This window comes from Prionailurus bengalensis, chromosome D1 (genome assembly GCF_016509475.1).
Source record: "Prionailurus bengalensis isolate Pbe53 chromosome D1, Fcat_Pben_1.1_paternal_pri, whole genome shotgun sequence".
Lineage (NCBI taxonomy): Eukaryota > Metazoa > Chordata > Mammalia > Carnivora > Felidae > Prionailurus > Prionailurus bengalensis.
The window spans coordinates 85,174,390-85,200,089 of record NC_057346.1 but is presented as its reverse complement, the minus strand read 5'-3'; the positions used below and the strand labels follow the sequence as shown (position 1 = coordinate 85,200,089).

The 25,700-nt window shown below is 37.8% G+C and overlaps 1 protein-coding gene across 1 annotated transcript; it reads right to left on the bottom strand.

Annotated features, from left to right (window-relative positions):
- Positions 1-7,254: 7,254 nt before the first annotated feature.
- On the bottom strand, positions 7,255-24,131 carry LOC122483655 (ADP ribosylation factor like GTPase 14 effector protein). Its single transcript, XM_043580856.1, has 4 exons — positions 24,013-24,131; positions 13,857-14,356; positions 12,113-12,240; positions 7,255-11,065 (listed from the first exon to the last, which is right to left on the bottom strand). Exons 2-4 carry the CDS (start codon positions 14,277-14,279, stop codon positions 10,837-10,839), a joined length of 780 nt encoding a protein of 259 aa, XP_043436791.1. The 5' UTR covers positions 14,280-14,356; positions 24,013-24,131; the 3' UTR covers positions 7,255-10,836.
- Between the last annotated feature and the right edge of the window lie 1,569 nt (positions 24,132-25,700).

The following is a 25,700-nucleotide window of genomic DNA, read 5'->3' as shown; positions in this document are numbered from 1 at the left end:
TTGTAGTGTGTCATTGAAAAAGGAAAAGTAAGACAGGTGGGAAGAGGAAATGGGATAAAACCTAACAGAGGCAGTAACATTGTTAAGAGTTAGACTCAATATGTGTGAAATGGTACTTTATTATTAGGTCTGTCCCAATTATTAACTGTATAGAATCAGGTATTGCTTTTATAAAATTTTTTAAAGTTTATTTATTTATTTTGAGAGAGAGAGAGGGAGTACAAGCAGGGGAGGGCCAGAGAAAGAGGGAGAGAGAATCCTAAATAGGCCCCACAGTCAGCATGGAGCCCGATGTGGGGCTTGAACTCACGAACTGTGAGATCATGACCTGAGCCAAAACCAAGCAAGAGTTGGACACTTAATCGACTGAGCCACCCAGGCGCCCTGGTTATATTAAATTTTGAACCACAAAAGCCAACAATGTAGAATTATAAAAACAGCATTTTTTTTTCCTGAAGTGTGTTTATTTTTTTTAATGTTTATTTATTTTCAGAGTAGGGGAGGGGCAGAGAGAGAGAAGGTGAGAGAATCCCATGCAGGCTCCATGCGGTCAGCACACAGCCTGATGCGGGGCTCAGACCCACATGCAAGATCATGACCCGAGCTGAAATCAAGAGTTAGACGCTTTACTGATTGAGCCACAGTCATCCCTGAAGTGTGTTTATTTTTATCAATGTGTTGGCTAATATCAAAGGTTGAACAAACCAAATATTTCTCTAAATTATACAAGTTTTAGAGCTACGTACTTTTCCAAGGAAATCAATGATATCCCTACAAAGATGGTTTGGAACAAGAACCTCAGAAATCTGACAATCTGTGAAATTCACGGCAAAGATAATCTATACTTTGTTTCATCTAATTTCAAAACTGAAACAAAGGTTTGAAAATGCATCAATATAGTGGAATATCAAAAAAGATGAATGTATCTAAATATCCCTATCATAAGTGATTTAGAATATCCAGCTTTCAGGGCACCTGGGTGGTCCAGTTGATTCAGAATCCAACATCAGCTCAGGTCATGATCTTGGAGTTCATGGGTTTGATCCTCACGTCGGGCTCTGTGCTGACAGCTCAGAGTCCGGAGCCTGCTTCAGATTCTGTGTTTTGCTATCTGCCCCTCCCCCACTCACACCCTGTCTCTCTCTGTCTCTCAAAAATGAATAAATGTTAAAAAAAATAAAAAAAAAATAATATCCAGCTTTCTAAAGTACCATCAAGTATCAGAGTCACTGTACTTCTAGTTTTTTGGCACTATTGGCATCGGAAGTGACATACAGAAAATGTTGAACTGTGTGTGCCTGGTTCTCCTTTTCTGGTAGGAACCTTGTCTCACACTTTCTACTTCAACCATACAGAATTAAATGTCCTGTTAAGGGCAGAAGGGAAGAAGAACTAGAGCTGTTAATGCTTAAAATTCACTTTGCTAGCAATGTATTATAAATCACTAATTTAAGGCAATGATATACCTTTAATTGCCTGACAAGTTAATTAATTCAGATTCAGCTATTAAAAATTTCAGATCATTTAACCTAGGAATGAGTTCTAACTATTAGATATAGGGTTACAGAGAAAATGCATTAGGTATTCAAACAAAAAATTTTAAAACATTCTAAGGCCTTTAAAAGCAAGTAATACCAACCAAAACACCAAACAGTGATATTTTAATTGTAAGTCTATTCTTTGTATTATAGAATTTCAAACCCTGGTGGCAAAGTACCAGTCTGTGCTGCATTCATCCTTTAAAGTAGGTTGAGTTAAGGTCCATGAGAACTATAGAGAAGCTTCTGCAAGAATTTGGAGGAGGAAGAAATATGTGACTATAGGTCACAGATGCTTGTGCTCCTTCTTTAAAATGTATATGTGTTCAGGGGCGCCCGGGTGGCTGTTGGTGAAGTGTCCCACTTTGGCTGAGGTCATAATCTCATGGTTCATTGGGTTCAAGCCCCGCATATTGGGCTCTGTGCTGACAGGTCAGAGCCTGGAGCCTCCTTTGTATTCTGTGTCTCCCTCTCTTTCTGCCCCTCCCCTGCTCATGCTCTGTCTCTCTAAAATAAACATTAAAAAAAAAAAAATGTTAAAAAATATATCTGTTTCAAGGGCATGATTTTTAAACAGGCTATTTTACCTGTGAACTCTGGTGGTTTTTACCCTCGGATGAATAGAGTTAACTCTTCGTCTGGTCAATTCCTTGTATTCACTTAATAGCCAATCGTGGGGAAAAAGTGCAAATGACGGCTCATGTTAACTGAAAAGTACAGAATTGACTTCAGATGTAACTGGATCCAGGTACCCAAATCCTGTCTGTCTGTCTTGGTCTGTGGCTTCTGCTTTTACCTATGCTGCTTTCATTCTAAGTCAGATTCTTCTTGAGTGGTGTCCAGATTAACCACCAATAGGTCCAGTCCTAAATCTGTAAGATTAGAAACTGTCATTGAAAAATGAGTATCTCTTGTTCTCTAGTCCCAGCAAAGCTGATGTTTATTGGCTTTGATTGGCTCAGTTAGTCACTAACTGAAACAGTCACTAAATTTGGGGAGATGCTGCACTCTCAAAGGCCAGGACTTGGTGATGTGCCCACCCCTGGAACCACCAAGTGAGGTCAATGCCCCCTAAACAACATGGGCTGAGAGTATAAAGGCGATTATTCAAAGACAAATTTCAGTACTAACACCAAAAGGGGGAATTGATACTAAGCATGCAAAACACTATTGAGCTTTAACCAGGGTGGTGAAGACAAAATAAAAATGAACAGGAAAAAAAAAAAAAATCAAAGCAGATTTAAGAATGTTCCAAGGAGGAACCAAATGGTTTTGACAATATGAATAGAAGAAAGGGGTAAAAAATGTGCCATATATTCATGGACTTACCTAAGGTAGGATACAGGAAAAAAAAAAAAAAAATCTAATGAAGGGATTGTATTCTGATTTAGAGTCAGGGCCTTTCTGGGAAACAATTTGGAATAGACTTACTAGGTTATTGTATTAGCCAGGGTTCTCCAGAGAAATAAAAGAGGGTGTGTGTATAGAGACAGACACACACACACACACACACACACACACACACACACACACACACACAGATTTTTTAAGGAATTGGCTCACATGATTGCTGGGCTGGTAAACCCAAAATCTGTAGGTGATCTGGGCACCTAGAGAAGACATGATGATGCAGCTCAAGTCTGAAGGCAGTCCAGAGGCAGAATTTGTTCTTCTTTGGGGTTCATCAATCTTTTTAAGGCCTTCAATTGATTGGATGATGCCCACTCACATTGTGGAAGGTCATCTGCTTAATTAAAAGTCTACTGATGTATATGTTAATCACATCTAAAAAACACCTTCTCAGTATCTAGAGTAATGTTTCACCAAAAACTGGATACCCTTGCCTGACCAAGTTGACACAGAAAATCAAACATCCCAGTCACCCACTTGAATGCTGAATGATTTCCATATTGAGCCAGAAGGGAGTTGGCCTCCCAATGGCTCAGGCCAAACCCCAGACCAATTAAATCAAATACTTGGGGCTGAGGCCAGGTAAGGTATTTTTTTCTGATGTTCCACAGGTTGTTTCCATGTGCAACCAAGGTTCAGGACCATGCCCTGTAGAGCACTGATTCTCCAAGCATGGCTTCCAGACTAGCTATTTCAACCTCATCTGCAAACTTGATAGAAATGCGAATTTGTTGTCCCTACTCCAGACCTACTAAATCATAAACTGTTGGTTCCACCCTGGGCCTGCAGACTGTGGTTTAACAAGCCCTCCAGGTAATCCTGATGCATGATCAAATTTGCACTGGTCTAGAGTTCCACAACACAATGCTAACAAGCACAGGACCCTAACACTATACCTTCACTCTCTTTTTTCTTAGTTAGCAGGGCAGGTCTGTTAGTAAGCCTCTTTGGGTGAAAGAACTCATTAAAGCTCATTAAGGTTTGCTTAAGTAATAGAGTATTTTTTGCAAGGATCTGTATGAATATAAAGGAATCAACTGTGTGGCCAGGTTTCATTGATAGTGGGTAATTTCAAGATACAACAGATGTACTAATCTGACAGCAGCTCTGGAGACTCAATGACAGCTTCAAGAGCTCTTGCCTCCCAAGTGTGTAGGTCTAGAACCCTAACGTGCCTTAGCTACTCTGCCATTTCATCTCTCTTTCTACAAACCTCTGAATTCTTTCTCTTGTATCTTGTCTAAATTTCTGAAATAGGAGCGCTGGGGTGGCTCAGTCAGTTAAGCCTCTGTTTTGGCTTAGGTCGTGATCTTGTAGTTTGTGGGTTTGAGCCCCGCGTCAGGATCTGTGCTGACAGTTTAGAGCCTGGAGCCTGTTTCAGATTGTGTCTCCCTCTCCCTTTGTTCCTCCCCTGCTCACACTCTTTCTCTCAAAAGTAAATAAACATTAAAACAAATTTTATTTCGGGGCGCCTGGGTGGCGCAGTCGGTTAAGCATCCGACTTCAGCCAGGTCACAATCTCGTGGTCCGTGAGTTCGAGCCCCGCGTCGGGCTCTGGGCTGATGGCTCAGAGCCTGGAGCCTGTTTCCGATTCTGTGTCTCCCTCTCTCTCTGCCCCTCCCCCGCTCATGCTCTGTCTCTCTCTGTCCCAAAAATAAATAAACGTTGAAAAAAAAAATTTAAAAAAAAAACAAAAAAAACCCAAATTTTATTTCTGAAATAATCTGATAGGCTCAGTTAATCTCTTTCATCACTTGGTGATGTTTCCTTTAATATTTGCCCAATGCGTAAGCTTTGCTAGCCTAATTGGCTTTCTTGGGTCAGGTCTCTTACGAAGCCCAACCAGTTGGGAACAGGGGAAAGCAAAATGCAGAGTAAGAATCTCCTAGGGCCATTTCTCTTAAAAGGTCTGAGGATCCTCCTAACATGAGTTTGTGGGTTATGTCACACAGTGGAAAGCTTGGTCTGTCAGGGATGTTTAGCTGTTCTCTCTTAAATCTATGTGTAGTTCTTTGACAAAAAAAGGTATCAAGGACAAATTAAGCATTCAACTATAACTCTTTGGAGATGAGTTGGAAACTTTTACTGACAAACTTTGGGAATGTTTTCCTTTCAATATTTGCTATAGGGAAGTCTTTTTGTGACCAAATTTAGAAATGCCATGAGCCGTAGTATTTTGGAAAATAATCTTATTTGCACGCACCAGTTTGTAGGGCCTATATTTTATGCAGAAATGCTCTTTGCAGTCTCCTTCACTAAGGCATAAATGACTAAAGTTTATTGGTATTTTCTAAAACCTTATTTACCAAAAAAAAAAAAAAAAAAAAAAAAAGCTCAAGTGATAGTTTTCTCCAGATCATCAGATTGGCCCTCCAGGTTCTCTTTTAATAACTGATCTGATTTCACTATACTAAGCTGAACTGAAATACAGGAAAGTCCAATCCAAAACGAAAGGCTTCCCCTTTGGGGTAGACATGAGTTTGTTATTTACAAACCTTAATGATGCCACAGTTCACTGAACATCTCTGAATCATTTTACCTCTTAATGCCAAAATTAAATTTGTACTTCACCCAGATCTTTGTAGAACCCATTTACATGGTACTGGGATTGCCACTATTACTTTAGCTTATGCCACCAAATAACAAATTGAATTAAAAAATTGTAATGTTTATTTTTTAAGAGAGCACGACAGAGCATGAGCAGGGGAGGAGCAGAGAGGGAGGGAGACACAGAATCTGAAGCAGGCTCCAGGCTCTGAGCTGTTAGCACAGAGCCCGACGCAGGGATCAAACTCAATGAACCATGAGATCATGACCTGAGCCAAAGTCCGATGCTTAACCGACTGAGCCACCAGGCGCCCCACAAATTCAATTTTAAAAGTAACTGTAAGTAAATACTACTTTGAAGTCCAGATCATAAACTTGGGCTACCAGAATATAATTAAAACTAAGTTTAATTTGGGTTGATCAAACTGATTGGTAACTGATTATTGGTAACAAAGGGATACTTAACAGAGATAGTATTTCTGTTTTGATTGTTTCAGGTCTCCTTTTACAGGCCATACTCTTCATGAAGTTCTCTCAAAAGGACAAAGATCCTGCAATTTGACCTGTGTCTAGTTTTTACACTATTTAAGAAAAATGTGCCCTCACCTCAAAATGTGTCTTTGAAAAGTATCATCCAAGTTTACAATGAAAATCATGAGCCAAACTTTTGTGTTTTCATGCATTATCTGTTGAAGTTGGGACTATTGGAAGGTTTTGGACATCCTAGAAATGTTTGTAAGCAGTATACTTTTAGTATGTCCATTTATTTCAAAATTACAGATGGGGGAGCCTGGGTGGCTCAGTCGGTTAAGTGACCAACTTCAGCTCAGGTCATGATCTCATGGTTTGTGAGTTCGAGCCCCGCATCTGGCTCTGTGCTGACAGCTCAGAGCCTGGAGCCTGCTTCGGATTCTGTGTCTCCCTCTCTCTCTGCCCCTCTGCTGTTCACGCTCTATCTCCATCTCTCTCTCTCAAAAATAAACATTTAAAAAAAAAAAAACACAGATGAAGATTATGGCAACTCCTTAATAAAACATTTGCTTGTAGATTAATATGAAATGAGAAAATTGAAGTTTTTAAATCATTGTTTCACAAAGACATTTATCCCTCATGGTTTCAAGGGGAAAAAATTTAATATGGCTAGTTGTGCCACTGATAGGACTGTAATTAAATACTTTTAAATTGCACTTAAAGATGCAGTATTACTAATCCAACTCAGTTAATAATGTTTTACCAGGTAAATCTCCTTTATCTCCTAGAAGTTAGAGTATCTTGGTAAAATTAGTCAATCCTCACAACTGTGCCATTGCAAATAATCTATAAATTGGGGTATATATTCTACAGGAGTTTATTATGCTTTTCAAACTAAGTGTTCAGTGAAGCATTTGATGGTTTTTCAGTAAATAAAAACCATTATTTTCTCAAGTCTCTCCACTTTATAAAAATAAGTGAGGGGTGCCTGGCTGGCTCAGTCGGAAGAGCATTGTAACTCTTGATCTCAGGGTAGTGAGTTTGAGGCCCATACTGGGTGTAGAGATTACTTAAATAAACCTTAAATAAATAAATGAAACCCAGAAGTGCCTATGCATATTTTCATATCCTCATATTCCTGAAAAAAGAAATCTGGTTGACTACTATTGGGTGAGACCTAAGAATGCTACAAAGAGAAACCATTCTATTCCCAGGGTTCTTTAAAATATTCCACTTTAGCGTAACTACCAGTGTTCACAGTTTAATTTAAAAGTGAAGAGATTAAGCATTTAGTAGCAGCAGAGTTTATTTACATCAAGATACCAGCAGATGTCAGCAAAAACTAAGGCAGTGCCATATGACTCTGTACAAGGGTATTCCTAATGTCGACAGAAAATCTCTAATTACCAAAGTGCAGTCCATTTAAGACCCCCTGGTTTCATACAGTGTTACGTGACCCAGGAGGGGTGGGGCTGAGAGGCCGCAGCAGAATCTGCCTTTTCAGGGCAGCAACAGCTCTTTCAAAGAACTGACTGCTCAGATTTTGTCCAACAAAACCCACCTATAACACTGTATAGCAAACTAAACCACGCTTCAGACAGCCATCCCCATTTAAAAAAAAAAAAAGAAAACATGTTTTGGTTTACGGGACACTCATATTACCTAGGTTCTCTGATACAGATTCCGGGGTTCTGAACGTGGGAGTACTTGAGAGGACACAAATGCATTTCTCTGGAGAATTCTGTCAGATGGTAGAACAGCTTGTTATACAGACATAGATATAATATTAAAAAAATACAAGAATCTCATGAATAATATTTCAAAGGTAACTATTTTCTTATGCTTATAAAAGAAATAGAAAAAAGATTACATGGGATGCCATTTATTTCAAATATATAAATGCACTTTTTAACATTTGTGACCAACACTGTGTAAGACCAATGTTTATAGCCTTACATCAACTTCTTAAACAGGACCCATATACAGCAGAAGTGTTCTTATCACTCTTATTTTTGCCTTTTAGACTAATAGTATTCTAAAATAATTTTAGCCACCATGAACCATACTTATGGAAAATATAAAAAGAATTCACATTATTTCATTGTATTCTGTATTTCTGTAATTCTACAGTAAAAAATAGTAAGTGAACTCATGACGTAATTTTCCCAAAACACAGCTTTTATTGTAGCAGACTAAATTAGATATACCTCTCTCTGTAAACATTTTGCATGCTCACTAAAAGTCTGGTCTTCTACATAGGCATAATGAACAAACATAAGCAAAATTATTATATAAATTTATCCCTGAAACAAGTTAAATATTACCATCTTTGAAAAATAACACAGAAATAGTCTAAGGACTGTTGAAATATAAACAGTTTGAATTTTAAAGTCATTTATTCTGTTGAAAATATATTCCTGTTTTAAACAAAAAAAAATCTAAGATTTATTTATTTATTAATGTTTGTTTATTTTTTGAGAGAGAGACAGAGCACAAGTAGGGGAGGAGCAGAGGGAAAAGGAGACAGAATCTGAAGCAGGCTCCAGGTGGGGCTGGAACCCACAAATGACCTGAGCTGAAGTCTGATGCTTAACCGACTGAGCCACCCAGGCACCCCTGAAAAGCTTAAGCAATATAGTAAATCATACTTACTTAGAACCAAAAAAAAACCAAACCACAAAACAAAAAAAACCAACAAACAAAAAAACAAAACATTGGTAGCAATGCAACTAAGGTCTAATGAACCCAGAAGTTCAGATAAAATTAAAGTCTCTGTATCCTCTATAACAAAATATTTCCTTAATTCAGAAGAACACCCAAAAAACTAGCATCTAATTTAAGTATATAAAGCCAAAATATTCTTTTTGCCAGTGCTCTGTTGAAATCTGAATTAAAGACTTGATACTGATTATACTTCTGATAACTAGGTCAGTGGACAATTATAACTTAATGACAATACCATGGTTCAAAATGGCATTCCATCAAAGTAAAACCTGTTAAACAGATACCAAAGTATACAGAAATAAAAATAAACCTCCACTGGTCAATCCAATCAAATTGGCTGCATAAATTTCACTTAAATGACTTAAAATGTATCTGAAACTACTAAAAGCTTATCTGGTTAAACTAAAGTACTACAACTTAGGGAAAACAAAGCAAAAACCTAGTTTAGTGGCAATGCCCTAGCTGATAAAATATTTTAGACAGGGAGCTGCTTGAAAAAGGAGCAGAGAAGTTATCATCCACTCTCATTCTCCAAAGAGCACCCATACGAATTCCATACAGAACCAGTACATCAAGATTCAAGCAATTTCCAATATAATTTATATTGTCTCTACCACTGTTTGTCCACTTTTTTTTCCTTTTCATTACTAACTGCCTTAAAGCCTTTTTTTTTTTTAGCCCTTTTGATCCTAATCACCACCTTATAAAACTTTAATAACATAGACACCATGTATCCCTGTTTCTGTATTGTATGAATATCCATGCTTTATACATAGTAAGATCTTTGCCACCAGGAACAAATTTTCACCAAGAATGTATGGCTAAACAATGAAAGGTTTACAATGCTAAAACTTTTTTTTAAGGGTAAGTAGTGAGAAGAATTTTAGCACTTAGATATGTAGATTATTTCCAAAATAGTTTTAACACTCAACCACCTAGTTTTATTGAAATTAATTTTTCCTGAAGTAGGCACTGTTCTCAGCTACAGTCCTTGGCTTGCACAGTAGTGCTGGACCATAAAAATGACCATTCGTAGCAACCTTAATAATCAATGGGGAAAATGTTCTGTGACCTCCAAAAACCCATCAAAATATTAAAAACTTGTTAGAAATGTAAAGGAAAATGAAAACACTCTAAAAAAAAAAAAGGTATTTTAGTACACTGTAATTGAAAAACATTGGAAACACTGAGAATTAAAGCATTATTCCGTTGCAAAAAACTAATCAAGAGCGGTTTGAACAGTGCCTGCTTTTTTGCTAACTTAAGATACAAAGTAGGCTATACCATTGCAGATACTTAAGTTTGGATCTGCTTCTACCATTTTCTCATTTGTGCTTTCAATGTTGTAAAATCACTGTAATTTCCTTTAACGTGAAGTTTTTTTACTATCACTTCCTCTGGGATATATTCAAGCTTTTCATCACAGCCTATTTCCCTATTTACATTGCTCCCCCCAGCAGCCCCCCCGCAAGCTTCCTCTAGCTGCATACTGAGGCTCTAGAGAAACAGCAGCATCAACCTTCCCATAAGTAATTTCTTCTACAACTCCATCTACGTTCAATGCATATCTCACATCTAGCATGATCATTTTTCATTTCTTCACTCTTTTATCTTTGGTGGCCAGTTATTTTGATGATCCACTTTTGGAAAATGTCACATGGGTGACAAGGAGACAGCACAACCACATGCTTTGCTGTCTAGGAGTGGACTGAATGACAGATGTGCGGTAACCAACCACTAGAGGGGTCTGAGTGAAGGTCACGGATGGACTGGTCACTGATGAGGAGGCACATCTGTTACATAATGACTTATGGACAAAGAGCCAGCAGGGAAGTTTGTACTTCACGTAACTACCCACGGTATATACCATGGAACTGAAATGTGAACTGTGCTAATGGAGGACTGCCTTTACCTACTTGTTGACATTGGCCTGGGCAGGCTTAAAGCTGACTGCTGAGTAAAAGCCCATATAAACTGACATCAAACAATAAATCTTAAAGCACCCTAACTGCAAAACTAATGCATAATGAGTGCATGCTGAGGTGGTTTTCAAATTGTCATCATTTGGCAGTCAACTTTAGAATGCATCTGAGAGTGACAGAGTTTTAGAAATAGAGATGGGATTCCCATAATTTGATACCACAAATTATCCAGCATGTTTGTTATGAATGATTTCCCCTCCTTCGATTTCGATTTGCTCATATAGCCACTTGCGGTCACAGCGGCATTCAGCTCCGCATTTGGTGGAACCACAGGCAGGACAAGCATAGAAACATCCTAAACAGTCTTCATCGAGGCAGTCACAGAGGTCCATTCCACTGAAAATCAGCAGGCCCTGGCTATCATAGACCTTACTCTTTGCTGGTATCACTTGTCTGTAAAAGAAAACACAAGATGAATGATACTTCACAAAGACATTATTTTTGAATAAATGAAAAAAAGGTAAAAAAAAAAAATGGAAGCAAGTAAAATATTTTGAATTAGGGATGAAGTCCTGCAAAACTGGTACATAACTTATCAGACTCAAGCCTACTCTATAATTACTAGTAATGAACTGTGTGAGAAGAGACCTCATTCTAAAGTGTTGAGACAAATCCAAAGAGCCTGAAAATGCCTCTAGAAGTCCATTTAAAAGTCAACTCAGTAAAGGAATGGACCAGAACTATTTCCAAAAAAATATTATTTCTGTGAAAAATATTTTCCCCTTCCCTTAACAACAACAACAACAACAACAACAAAGAATGGCTGCTTAATAATGGTACATTTTGTTGGTTACCAATCTCTATTACCCTATTGGTTTTTATACTGCAATTAATCTGTTTCTTGTTCTTTAACGGACTCGAGCAAATCTGGCCTAAAAACACTTAAATGACTCATTGGAAAATCTTAACAGATGGAATAAATGGCATATGTAGAAAATAATTCTGAATGATTACACTAACATTTCTTTGTCAACCTGTGTTTTAGAAATGTTCAGTTTAAAAAGTCATATTCTAAACAATTTACTTTTCTTATTCGTTCTGTTGACTATACCATAACTGTTTCTATTTTAGACATGTAAAAAATAAAAAGCAACCTTGAATTTTCATAAGATTTACTTTTTAGCTGCCCCCCATAGAAGGGTGATATACCAATTACATAATACCAATACTTTTCAAAAAACTGTTTAAATATGTTTGAATTTTAGTTCTCATGCCAAAAATGTTAACCTGTTCACTTCATTGACACTTCCTTAGAAATAAATTTTTAGAGCTGAAAGGGACGCCTTCATTTTATATGCAGCCCTTGGAGATTCCTACTAATTGCAGATTATCCAGTTTAAAATATCTTCCCAAAAAATTCAAAACTCCAGAGAAAGATGTGAAACAATAACAGACAGACGCAGCAAGCTAACAAAGGTCTTCAGGGAACACACAGCCTACCTGTCAGAACCAGCGGTTGCATTTTTTGTGAGCCTTCTTTTTTCTCTTTTACCAGTTTCTGGAGCAAATTCAGTTTGTTTTCCTGGGTTTGCAAATTGCAATGACCTCAAAGCTTTAGCAGTTCTTCCCTGAATAAAGGTAAACAAATTATCAACTCAAATCTTGACAACAGACCATGAATACATTAATATTTAACTTAATGTTAACCCTGATTATTCCTTAACCTGAAGGACAGTCTGGAATTCACAAAAAAGAAGAAAAAGGTTTTAGAACCCAAGTGCAATGAAATTTACACAGCCCTAGACAATATTCAAAGTTTAACTTTGGTTAACTTATTTGTAGTATTTCCATTACCTAATTTTAGTCTCTGGCCTATTAGAAGGGGCGATAGGCCTGCTGAAAACTGCTATGGCTTCTGTCAATATGGGAGAAATGGCAAAAAAAAAACCCCTGCTGTACGACCCAATGGGATAAAACTGAGTTTCCTGGGCGCCTGGCTGGCTTGGTCGGTGGAGCAAGCAACTATTGATTTCAGGTTGTGGGTTCAAGCCCACACTGGGTGTAGAGATTACTTTAAAAATGTAACAAAAAAGAAAAACAAAAACTGAGGCTCCTAATATCATCTTGAGTCCTTAAGAAAAGATTCTATTATTGTATACACAGTTAAAAGCAGAGAGATAATAATGGTTTCAAGTCCTGAAACAGTATTATCATCTTTTTAAAAAGCATTGGTAAAACAAAATTTTGATGGTTAAGGATTTAAGTTTGTTATCTGGGGAAAAAGCAGTTTATGTGATATATTACACAGAGCAACAAATAAATGGAATGGAGAAGACATCTATAGTGACAGGTGCAAGTACCTAGTATGAACTGCAAGGTAACACTGGGTCCTGGAGATATGCCTTTGAGGGGAGAACAAAAGGGAAGTACTACATAAAATTTAAAATTTTAATTATCTTTTAATTCGGTTTATTAATATAATGAAAAGGAGGAAATTGAGAAAAATATCCCAGCAGCAAGAATTATAAATTGGTTATAAATAGAAATTTTGAGAAGTGCTCCTTTGATATACTTGTCTTTGTTCTACACCCAAAGATAGCTTTATGAAATCTCGGTTTTTTTCTGATGTAGTTAAATAATCTGAATGTAGGCATATGAATAAGGGAGAGTTATAAATATTTAGTATTTACAATGTAAAAATGTATGCTTTTTGACCATAGGGAGCACTAAAATTAGCCAGATCATATCAAATAAGAATTCAGAGCTAAAAGCAAAAGAAATCCAAAGAACAGTATTAACACCAAAGAAGAAAGAAAGGTTGAAGAAACAATTATTGGAAGTGATTTTTCTGGTGTTCGTTTTAAAGCAGTAATTTTCAAGGGGAATTCACTGTGCTATACAGATCCTCACTGGCTGGCATGTCCCATTGAGTTACTTTGGTATTAGAAAAGAAGCTAAGATAATAACTAGATCCTGGCTTTACCAGAATGTTCTAAAAGCCACTCCTGACATCTTAGCCCTAGGAGTTACAGCTTGAGTCTTGGGCATAGTATGTTATTCCTTTCTCAAGCCTGGTTTATCATCCAGTCTAGGTACATGGGAATGTTTAGAAAATCATTTACTTTCACCTCCCCAACTTTAATTTACAATTAGTATCATAATAATATAAATGATTTCTTTATAGTTTAACAAAACCCCACATTGTAGAAGTAACACAGGAGACAAAAATGGCTGCCATACATACATCTGAATCAGGTTTTCTTCTCTGCCGATCTTCAGAATCAACATCCACACTTCCATTGATTATCTGTGTACATTTTGGACAAAGCTTCCACCCAGGTACAAGCTGTCTTCCAAATTTTGCACTCAGAAAAGTGGCATCATCTAAGTCAATTACATGCAAATTTTTTTTGGCTAGTTTTTTGTGTATGTTAAATGGGTCACAACATGACTTCTGCAAATCCTCAAATCTGTCAATGTAAATTTTCGCATGATGGAAGCAAATGGTATTGTTCCCAGAAAGTGTCATTCCAGTTCTAAGTTGAAGTAAAAGCATATCATTTGATGACAGTTCTTGCAAAGTCTTGAAACCCGTGTGACGAGTATAGTAGGTTTTATGGCACTCATTCGTGGTACGGAGTTGGACTCCAACTGAACATGGATCCATCACTCTTGATTCTAGCAAATTTCCCTTGTTAGATTTTGTCTACAGATCTCTCTCAAGTAGGTCATGTGCTGATTGCCCTAGAGAAAAAATTGAAGAGTCAGATTTGTGCTGCAAACTTTTTATCTGGGAAACTGAAAAAGCATTTGCTGAAATTCAACACCTATTTAAAAGAAAGAAAACTCTTCATAAGTGAGGAATAGAATGGCATTTACCAAAAGCCTACAATAAAGATCAGATATGCAGGACTTTTATGGAGAAAATTATGAAATAGACAAAAAAGTTATCCTAAATGAATGTAGAAATTAATCATGGGAACTCTGACCAAAGTATATAAATTATCCAGGAATTTATCTATAAATTCAATACTATTCCAATAAAAATCCCCGTAGGTATTCCACTCATTCCACCTTGGAATTTAGCATTTGGTTTATTTGGGAGAGTAAAAATCCAAGACAGTCAAGATAGTCTTGAAGGAAAACAAAGTAACATATTTATTTGCTATAAAGCTATTATAATTAAATCTGTGGTAGCAGTACAGTATAGACAAATAGATTCGTGAAACAATAAGGGTTTGGTGTGACATATGACACATGATTTTATATAATCAGTGTTATAGGGTATTACACCTTAATGGAGAAAATATTAAAATATTAGGGATAACCAGATAACCACATGGAAATAGACTAAGATCTCTTTCTCACAAACAAAAATCAATTCCTGATGGATTAAATAATCAAACAAGAAAAGAAAAACTATACAAATGTTTAAAAGAAAACATAGACGGGGTGCCCGGATGGCTCAGTGGGTTAAGTGTCCAGGTCTTGGTTTTGGCTCAGGTAATGCTTTCACAATCTTGGGATTCTCCCTCTCCCTCTGTCTTTCCCCTCCCCTCCCCCCCCCCCTCACGTTCCCTGTCTCTCTCAAAAATAAATAAGTAAACATTTAAAGCAAGCAAGCAAGCAAACATAGAAGACTTTGTGACATTGGGAGAAGAATTTCTCAAACAAGAAAGCACATACCCAAGGAAAAGATGGATATATCTGATTATACATCAAAATTAAACATTTCCTTATAACTCTAAAGGAGGAAAAACAGCCACACTTGAAAGGTATGGTTGGGATTATTATCCCAAATATACAAAAAAACAACAACATATCCTGACTTCTATAAATCAATTAGAAAATGACAAGGAACCCATTAGAAAACTAAAAAAATACAGATAGGCAATTCACAAAGGAAGAGAACAAAATAGCCAAGAAATGCATGCAAAGATGTACAGCCTTTACTGCTGTCAAAAAAAAAAAAAAAAAAAAAAAAGCAAATTACATACCATTTCTCAAACATTTGCATGGCAAAATTTTAAAATCTGATAACCTGGTGCTGGTTAAATTGTGGCCAACTCTTACATGCTCCTTATACACTGGTAGAAATGTAAATTGCAATAGCTGTAGAGCATTTTTGGCAATTTCTGGCAATATTAAAGAAGTCCACATCCCAGGACCTTGCACTTTCAGCTCTAGATGTCCATGCCAGAAAAATCTATGTCCCACATGAGCACAAAGACTTTGTACATTACATATACAAGGACTTTGAGTATTTATTGTCTTTGACAGTGAAAAGTTGGAAAGAACCTAATTTTAAGAATGAGACACCATGAGTTACTCAACAGGGACTCCTACAGGTCGGGTAAGATGACTAACCTACAGGAATTCTATGAATCAACATAGATAAATCTCAAGGACAATCTTAGGTGAAAAAGTTGTAAAAGGACACATACATTTAAAATTTTAAACACACAAAAAACAGTGTACATGGTTTATGGATAAAAATATGAATCATGATAAAATATATATATCAGATTAAGAAATGTCAAATTTGGGGCACTTAGGTGGCTCAGTGGGGTAAACAACCTGGGACTCTTCATTTCAGCTCAGGTCTTGATCCAAAGTTCATGAGATGGAGCCCCACATTGGGCTCTGTGCTGATAGGGCAGAGCCTGCTTGGGATTCTCCCTACTCCTCTCTCTCTCTGCCCTTCCCCTGGGCACACGTCCAAATGTGCGGGCTTTCTCTAAGTATAAAGAATTAAAAAAAAAAAAAAAAAAAGAAATACAAATTTGTGGTATACATACTTCTAAGGAGGAAGGAACCTTTTTAAAGATATTTATGGAATATAAAACTTGGTGGCATTTACACACATGCTTCATTTTCTGTACTATTTGAAAATTTCATAAATATTTTTCAAAGCAAATACAAAACCTTAGTTGAATTCTTAAGAAAAAATTCAACAAATACAAGTCACTAGGAAAAATATATGTGAGGGGCACCTGGGTGGCTTAGTCAATGGGGCATCTGACTTCAGCTTGGGTCATGATCTCAGAGTTGGTGAGTTGGAGTCCTGCATTGGGATCTGTGCTGATGGTGGAGACTGCTTCGGATCCTCTCTCTCCCTCTCTCTCTGCCCCTCTCCAGCTTGTGCACTCTTTTTCTCTCTCAAAAATAAATAATATTAAAAAAAGTAAAAACATTAAAAAATATATATGTGAATCACTGAAATCTGGATGGTGGCAGAGTGCTGAAAAATCTAGGATCCTGCAGTTTTGCAAGTGCTTTTATAAATTTTGCTCCCCCCCAAAAAAAAAATCGTTAGAAAGCTTATTTTGCCATGTTTTCTGTAGAGAAAAACCATATACAAAGAAATCATATGCAAAGAAAACACCATATACAAAGAGGACTCTGGTCTCATGTTAACAAAAAATGGTGACTATGCATCTGTTTTCAGTTAAAATACTAAATTTAAAAAGTTAAAAAATAGAATACAATTTAAGTTCAAAATGTCACTGAACATTTTAACTTATGTTTTTAAAAGCTAGTTAAGGTGGAGCATATTTATATATTTTTTATCCTATTTTAACCAACTTTTAAAATTTAACTTCCAAGTAATGGTACCAATTATATCAGACAAAATGGCTTGTATTATACAAGCAGATTTCTTTTAACAGAAATGTGGATTAAAATAAATTAAGGAGTGGAAAAGAGGAAGCCAGAGATATGATTATAAAACTACAAACTATGCTGTACTGTACTTTAAGAGATATGGGACACAAATCTGGCTGTGAACTTTCTTAACAGTCAACACAAAGAAAAAAACTTGACCCGCACATTATGGAAACTGCTATTGTTTAATGTCTTATTAATGCTCGATTCTTTATATTTGTAGGTACTATACCCAATCTGTAGCCACTAATCTGTGATTTTTCAAACATAAAATTATTTCTTAGCAAACACTTGCCTCACCCTAACCGTATTTGACAGGAAAAGCATCCTGTGACTTAGAAAATTCATTTTGGAAATTCTGTCTACAGAATTAATACATTTTTACCCACTAGGGAATTCTTTTCCTTGGCTACTGGGGCATCTGTTCCTTTACTTTCCTTTTATCTTGTCTAAATTATGACATGGTTCTGTAGAGTTTATTAGCAAGACTGCTAGTTGTGCCAGCGTACTTATTTCTAAATGATCTCTCTCGGAAACTTGGAAATATGATTAACTCATATTAAACCACTTTTTAATGTTTATTATTCATTTTGAGAGAGAGACAGAGAGAGAGAGACAGAGAGAGAGAGAGAGAGAGACAGAGAGAGAGAGAGAGAGTGCACAAGCAGGGCAGGAGCAGAGACAGAGAGAGAGAGAGAGAGAGAGAGAGAGAGAAAGGGGGGGGGGGGATCTGAAGCAGGCTCCATGCTGTCAGCGCAGAGCCTGACATGGGGCTTAAACCTGAGCCAAACAAAGTAGGATGCTTAACCCACCGAGTCACCCAGGCAGCCCCACCTTTTTCTAAGTATTTGCTTGGAAATTCCACAATACCATAAATTCTTTTATTAATCTTAAACTACTATCAACTTGAACTCTTAGTTGGAAAGCATAGACTTAAATGTGTTTTTAATTCAATGTAGCCATGACCCTCTCAGTCCCTGAAAACATCCTCTACTGGTAAACAGGTGCTTCCAACTATTTTGAGCTTTTGGCACACTTCTGAGTACTATAATTTTTGGAGGAACACTTGCAGGAATTACACTGCTGTGCAATACCATTTTCTAAGCAGCTATCCCTCTGGTGTCACTGTTAGGGTAGATTTACTATTAGACTGGCCAATTAAACATGAATTCTAGATAACGTACATATATTTTAAGTATATCCCAAATAGCGCTAAAAAGTAATTTGTTGTTTGTCTGAAATTCAAATTTAACTGGGCATGCTGTATTTTTATTTGTTAAATTTGGCAACCTCATTTTTTGCATCTTCCTGGAAGTAGAAATGTTTCTTTGGTACCAGCTTCACATTATGCACCACTTCTCACTTGTTGCTAAAAGAAAGATGAACTTCCCATGAACAAATTATAGGACATGCTCAGTTTAAAATTAAAACGTCCTATCAGATAGAAGATAAACTGCAAGTCACGGTAAAAAAATAAATTTTACACACTGATTAAAACTCAATGGCACAACTGTACTACTCATTTAAAACTGTCATGGTAGGGGCACCTGGATGACTCAGTTGGTTAGGTGTCCAACTTTGGCTCAGGTCATGATCTCATGGTTCATGAGTTTGAGCCCCACGTTGGGCTCTGTGCTGACAGCTCAGAGTCTGGAGGCTGCTTTGGATTCTGTGTCTCCCTCTCTCTCTGCCCCTCCCCTGCTCATGCTGTCTCTCTCTCTCTCTCTCTCTCTCTCAAAAAAATAAACATTAAAAAAAAATTAAAAATGTCAAGGTAAAAGTGTATACACCTGTGTCAGTAAAGTTTTACTGCTTGAAGTCTTACATAAGTTACCTTCCTGATCTACAATTAGGCAGTTTTTTCATGTATTGCTAAAGAAAAGTCAGGCTAACTCAAGGAGCGCAAAATTTCGGCCGTCACCTTAAGTGGTTATTGCCTGTCTTCTAAAAATTACAGCCTCTAGCTGGTCCTCCCCTGTTGTAGTACCCGATGTCTTTATTTCTGTCTTTCCTCCCTAAGCTAAAGTTCTGCTGTACAGCTCTTTGCATCTATTTCCCAGCAACTGTTTCTTTTGCTCGTTTTGGTCTATGTTCTGGCAATGTGGCCCACAAATCATATTTATTCTTTTCTTCCAGTGACAGTCCAGTAGCTCCATGTTGCTCCCTTTACCTACAGCATGATGTAATGTTCTCCAGTAACGATTAATCAAACACCTTCCTTAATTAACATAGTCAGAAATGCACTACCATTTACTGTCTCCGAACAGGTACTGGCATCAGCTGGGAACGAATTAGAAAAGAGGAATCTCAGTAAGGACCCTAGACCTACTGAATCAGAATCTATACTAAAACAAACAAACAAACAAAACAACAAAAGACCCCCAGGTGACATGTAAGCATACTACCTTGAGATCCAGATCCACTGCTTCAGGTAATGGAATTAAGAGAATATTAACCAAGCATCTTCCATATTTATAAAGCATATTAAAAAAAAAAAAAAAGGAAGATACACACCCAAACATGAACTTATCTTTCAGGAAGTCTAACATTTAAGGAAGACTATGAGGGGAGTGGAGTCATAAATTTGATAAAACCGATATATATATGAGAAATATATGCATTATTGAAAGCACAGAGATCTGGGTTTTCACATTCTGTGTCTTCCAGTGCCTTTCAGCTATTTTTCAACTGACAACTGTAGATAATGGATAATGGATAGCAATGCAAATCCAATTCTTGTCTATAGTCTTGTAAATTCTGTCTAATGGTGGCTCAATGGACTGCTTGGCCCACTGTGGAAGACCCTTTGCCTCTATTTGCTCATTTCAATAGTCCTGATCAATAAATGTCTGTTCTTTTGTCATTTGAATTGGTTACAACATAGTTCCCTCATTAATAAGGTAAACAAAAATCATGTGTTTATAATTTTATATCTGTGTAACAGTCATGATTTTACTTCCACCCCCTTTTTTGGTGGAAAATTCTTTTAAACGTAGTGAGAGATTAATTACCTCCAGTCAATCATTTTAAACAGTACATCTACTATGCCTCTTGAAAGGAAAAAAAAAAAGTCTTGCTTTTATTTTTCACTTTTAATTTTTTTAAACTTTCTTTATTTTGAGAGAGAGAGAGAGAGAGAGAGAGAGAGAGAGAGAGAGAGAACACAACTGGGGGAAGGGCAGAGAGAGGGAGAGACAGAATTCCAAGTAGGCTCCTCACCATTAGCGCAGAGCCCAGTGCGGGGCTCAAACCCATGAACGGTGAGATCATGACCTGAGCCGAAATCAAGAGTCCAATGCTTAACTGACTGAGCCACCTAGGTGCCCCAAAAAGTCCTGTTTTTAATCGGATAAGATGAAAACCAAAAACAAACAAAAAACCCTAAATGTGTTCATTTAGGCCTGATTAATTCAGTTCTTTTCCCCTACCTTTTGGTAAGATTTCACTCTGATACAAATGAGATCCAGGTCTTCAAATACTTTTAAACTGTACTTTGTGATGTAGGATTTACAAATACTAACAGTTAATTCCTGAAGGATCAATGGGTCTCCTAAGGCCTTCCTGTAGAGAGGTTTGGATGAATTTTATTTGTACACTCATTTTCCATTTCAAATAGCCTTTTGAGAAGTTGAATTTTACCTGAGGCCTGTGTTTCTGGTTCTTCAAGAGTCATGGTTAAGGAAATCCTCCCACTACTCTCTTTATGGCTTCTATAAGACTCTGAGGGTACCCCTTTGTCTACCTGAGACTAGGACAAAGGTCGTCCAAACTCCCAATCTTTGCCTCATTTACAAATTTGTGAATCTTAACTGCATGTTAAAACTGACAGTTAGAACAAAAATGTTTGTTAGTCATATTTTAAGTTTCTCTTCTTCCCCCAGGCCCCTGAACTTTGGATCAAGGAGATCTGTTGTAGCATCAGTTTACTCCTCCCTGGAGATGCTGGTAGATCTTTTGGTCGGAGAATTCTCTCAACTGCAATAGTTCCTTTTCCCCTATTGTCATACCTTTCAAATAAAGTCTCTCCTTACTAACTCTGGATTTTTTTTATTTGAAAAATCCCCAAAAACTTTTTGCATTTTGGACTTTCTGTTGCTTTAGGGTTGCCAACACTTTATTCAGTGCCTAAATATAGTATGTTTTGTGATTCTAAAATTAACATTTAATATTCTTACAGCAATACTAGAAGAGTCAAGAAACAATGAAATAAGTGTAGAACAGATTAGACCCCTTCTACCACCTTAGGTAGTAAACAAAATTATTTTCTCCTTGTATGATCATATGATTTGAACACTGCAAGCTCAAGAAACAAGTTCTTTTTCCTTAAATTGAGGTATAATTTACATATAACATTATTGGTTTCAGGTGTACAAGGTAAAGGTCTGATATTTTGCACATATTGTGAAAGATCACCACAGTAAGTCTAGTTAACATCTATCACCACACAGTTACACTTTTTTTCTTGTGAGAACTTTTAAGATTTACTTCCTAAGCAACTTTCCAATATGCAATACAGTGTTGTTAACTATAGTCACCATGCCGTACATCACATCCCCATTAGTTATTTATTTATTTTATACCTGTGAGTTTGTACCTTTTGATCCCCTTCTCCCTGGCAACCCCCTACCTCTGGCAACCACCAATCTATTCTGTTTATCTATGAGTTGATTTTTAAAAAAGACTTATTTAAAATTTATACATATATATATATTTAGATTCTATGGAATAAGCTTTTAAGCATTATCACTTGCTATCCATTACAAAACTCTACAATAGGCAGGTTAAACACAGCTGGGTGAGCTCATACAAGGAAATGACTCCAGCAAGCTTTCCTAGTCTTAAGACTCAGGCTCAATAAAAAAAAAAGATAAAGAGAAGTTAAAACCAAAATATCGTCAAAGTATCACTTAAAATATTTGGTGCCTGTAGTTACTAAGTGTGAGGTATAGCACCAAGCACAAACATCATCTTGTTAATCTTTACAACAGTGAGATAAATACTATCATCCCCATTTACAGGTGAAGAAACTGAGGCTTAGAGCTCCAGTTACCAAGCCTAGCACAGAGCCTGTAATAACATTCAAGTTCTTGCTGAATGAATAAAACCAAAAAAACCCCACAAAAATTAATTTTACTTTTATATGAAGAATCTCTCTTAATTAGGTCCTAATGATTTATTCTAGGTTTATCTAACATCTTCCCCTCAGATTTTCTTATTGCTTTGTCTAGTATAGTTTCAGATCATTTTTGGAACAATTTAGCAAACCTTCAGGCTTCCAAATCCCATTCGCAATCTGTCTCTAGTCTTCTAGCCCTTAAAGGCCAAAGAAAACTGAAGTGGGATTTCAGCAATGGAGACTGCTTCTAGACCAAGAAGAGTAAATAAAGCTCTTGGTTCTACCTGATTCTGGATGTGGCCCAAATTGTCAAAAAATACTTAAGACTCCAGTTGTTGAGTAGGTGATTGTGAAACTGAACTCTGAATCATTCTGTTGAAAATACTTTCATCTCTTCCTAGAAGATAAGAGTCTGGACTCTCTAGCATGGCATTACTTGTTCAAATGCCACATACTCCAGGCCAAACGACACTGCCTGCAAAGTTCTTTTACACTTTATGACTCCTGCTTGGAAAGCCAATGGCCCTTTCTGTGCCAGGCAATGCTAACTTACCCTTCAGGGCAGTACCAGTGTCTAAACCTATCTGGTGTGCCTTACCCAAGTACTATTATTATAGGTCCTTCTTCCTTTGTGTCTGCAGAGCAATCTCATGGTGCAATAAAACTTTTTCTCTATTCTCAGCTGTTGGAAGGCAGGAGCATTATGGTTTTATTTTCTGCATCACCCAAAGGCAAAAGAGGAGCATCAGGGACTTACTTCCCTTTTCATAGCACTCATCACAGGGTTTTTGTTTTTTGGGTTTTTTTTTTGTTTGTTTGTTTTTTTTGATGTTGTTGTTGTTAGTTTTTCAATAATATATTAAGCTCTGTGAGGACAAGGAATGAACCAGTTCCTGTTTACAGTTGTAGCTTCTTTAGCATAATACTGGCACTAAGTAATCACTTAACGTCTTTTGAATACATGTTCCATGTTCAGAAACTGTCAACATGTCACATCAAGAAGGATGGATCTCTCCAAATCAGGGTGACTAGGTCCCCAGGATGCTGCAATTATTCCCACTCCAACAGCATGATGGTCACATGCATAACGCCCCTAGGTGACAGTCACATCATGTGTCAAGCTACCAAATACATCCAATGAACACTTCCTATGTTCATGCTACTGGGATGGAAAAATGAATACTGATCGGCCTCCAGCCTCAATCAGCTAGGGCTGGGAGGATGCTCATTAAAAAATGAAAACGAACAGGCAGCGATACAGGATGTGGACGAGATTCAGGGCCATAATATCCCTCATGTACATAGTATAAGCCTAAATCATAGCTTTGAGGGCTCCAGGTCTCCCGAAAAGGGGCGACAACCCGCGGAGGAGACAGATGCGCCGGAAACTATGCTGGGCCCTGACACAAGGGGCCGCAGAAGAACTGGGAGAGTCGGAGCCACAGCAGCGTAGCCGGCTGCAGGAGGCCCAAGCCGGAAGCTGAAATCCCTTTCATGCGTCGGGGCCTCCTCTCCCACCTCTCCTTAGGGACTTCCGTGAACCGGCCCGGGCCCCCCTCCCACCCAAGGACCCGTCTCCTCACTCCCGCCCTTCCCAGAGCCTCCCCCGGGCCCCTTCCACCTTAGCTCGAGCTCTCCCCGGCCGAGGTTGGGCTGCACCCGCTTTCACGTAGAGCCGACTTGGCTGCCACCTCTTCCTCTCTTCCCCGTCCTACCACTAAGAGGACGGCTGGCAAGGGCTAGAGAGGCTTAGCGCTACCATAAAGCGACGCCCGATAGAAGCCTAGAGCGGATCCGAGCCCGGCCCGCCTCCTGCGCGGAATGGGCTGGGCGGTGTTAATTGGCGGAATATGCAAGGTGAGGCAATGGTTGCTTCAGGAGTCCTCTCGGTTTTGCGTTTGTTTTGTGAGGTTAGGGAATTGGGAGCTCCCTGGGGCTATTTCTTGGGAGATACAGGTTCGGCTGACTTGGATTGTGTTCGCAAATTCCTATGCCTGTTCGTGAGGCCAAATTTTTGCACCCCATTCCTCTTGATCCCTGGAGAAGTGAATGAGTTACAAGAACGTCACGAACAGACCCTTTATTTATAGTCTCACGTTTTGTGTGATTTTTGTTCAAACGAAATATATTGCAAAATGCATCTTTTTAAATTACAAACAATAGAAATAGCTATGTTTATTACTTGGAGTAAAATGTAGTCTCCAGGAAGATGCTTGTAAATTTTCTGAGGGAAGAAAACAGTTCAAACTATTTCTTGTATCCCTATTGTCTGCCACAGTTTAGGCGCTCAGTTTTTGGAGTGGCTATTATTCATCTAGAATCTTTGAGAGATTGTGATCCCTTAGACTGAAGACTCAGCCTTCAACCATTTTCAGGTGGGGATAGGAGGGAGGAAAGCACCCAAACTATTGTTTTTTTGACCACCCAAGTGAAAAATGTGAGACCGGGAAAGAAGATAAGGTCCACCAAGGCCCCAGCTTGTTTGTGATACAAAACACACCAACTGTAAATTGTTTTCTGCAGTGAGCCTATGGCCCTTCCTACCACTTTTTTTTTTTTTTTTTTTTCCCCCTGCTCTGCAACCAGGCTGGGTCAATCTTAGAACTAGGGAATGGGAGAAAGGCAAAAAGCAAGAGATAATCCCCTCAGCTGTGTCTGCAAGAGGTCGCATTCAATAGTTCTTTTGTTACTTTGTGTTTGGTGCTTTGCTAAGGAATAATGAGACAAAAAGAATAAAATCTATCTCTACTTTGAAAGAACTCACAGCCTAGTGACAGAGGAGTAAACAGTTAATCACAGTGTGGTGTGATAAATACCATGATAGAAACACAAGGATATGAACAGGATATAATGAGATACATGAAAGCAGGGGCATTCAGTAAGGAGATTAATGCTTGAACTGAGCTGTTGTGTAGAAAACTAACTTGATGCACTCGTGACCTCCAAGTACACTACTAATTAAGCCATCCTAATGGTAATGAAACAGAAGGCTCACAGACCACATTAAGATACTTGAAAAACATGGTTTATTAAATCAACTTAAATACCCAGGCAGGGGAAAGAGTTGGAGTTGACACACTTAGGATGGGGTGTAAACATGTAGAAGGACGACATCACCTGAATCATGAGTTATGCGATGTTCGTATGTTCTCTCTGCCACATCCGCCTTTTCCACTGATGATATGCTTATGAGGACTAGAGATGGGGTTATAGCAAGAAGGCCTACAGGCAGAAAGTGCTTTGGGCCAATGACACACATCTACTCTGTTGGATAGATATAAGGAAACAGGCCTGGCCACAGCCAGAGCC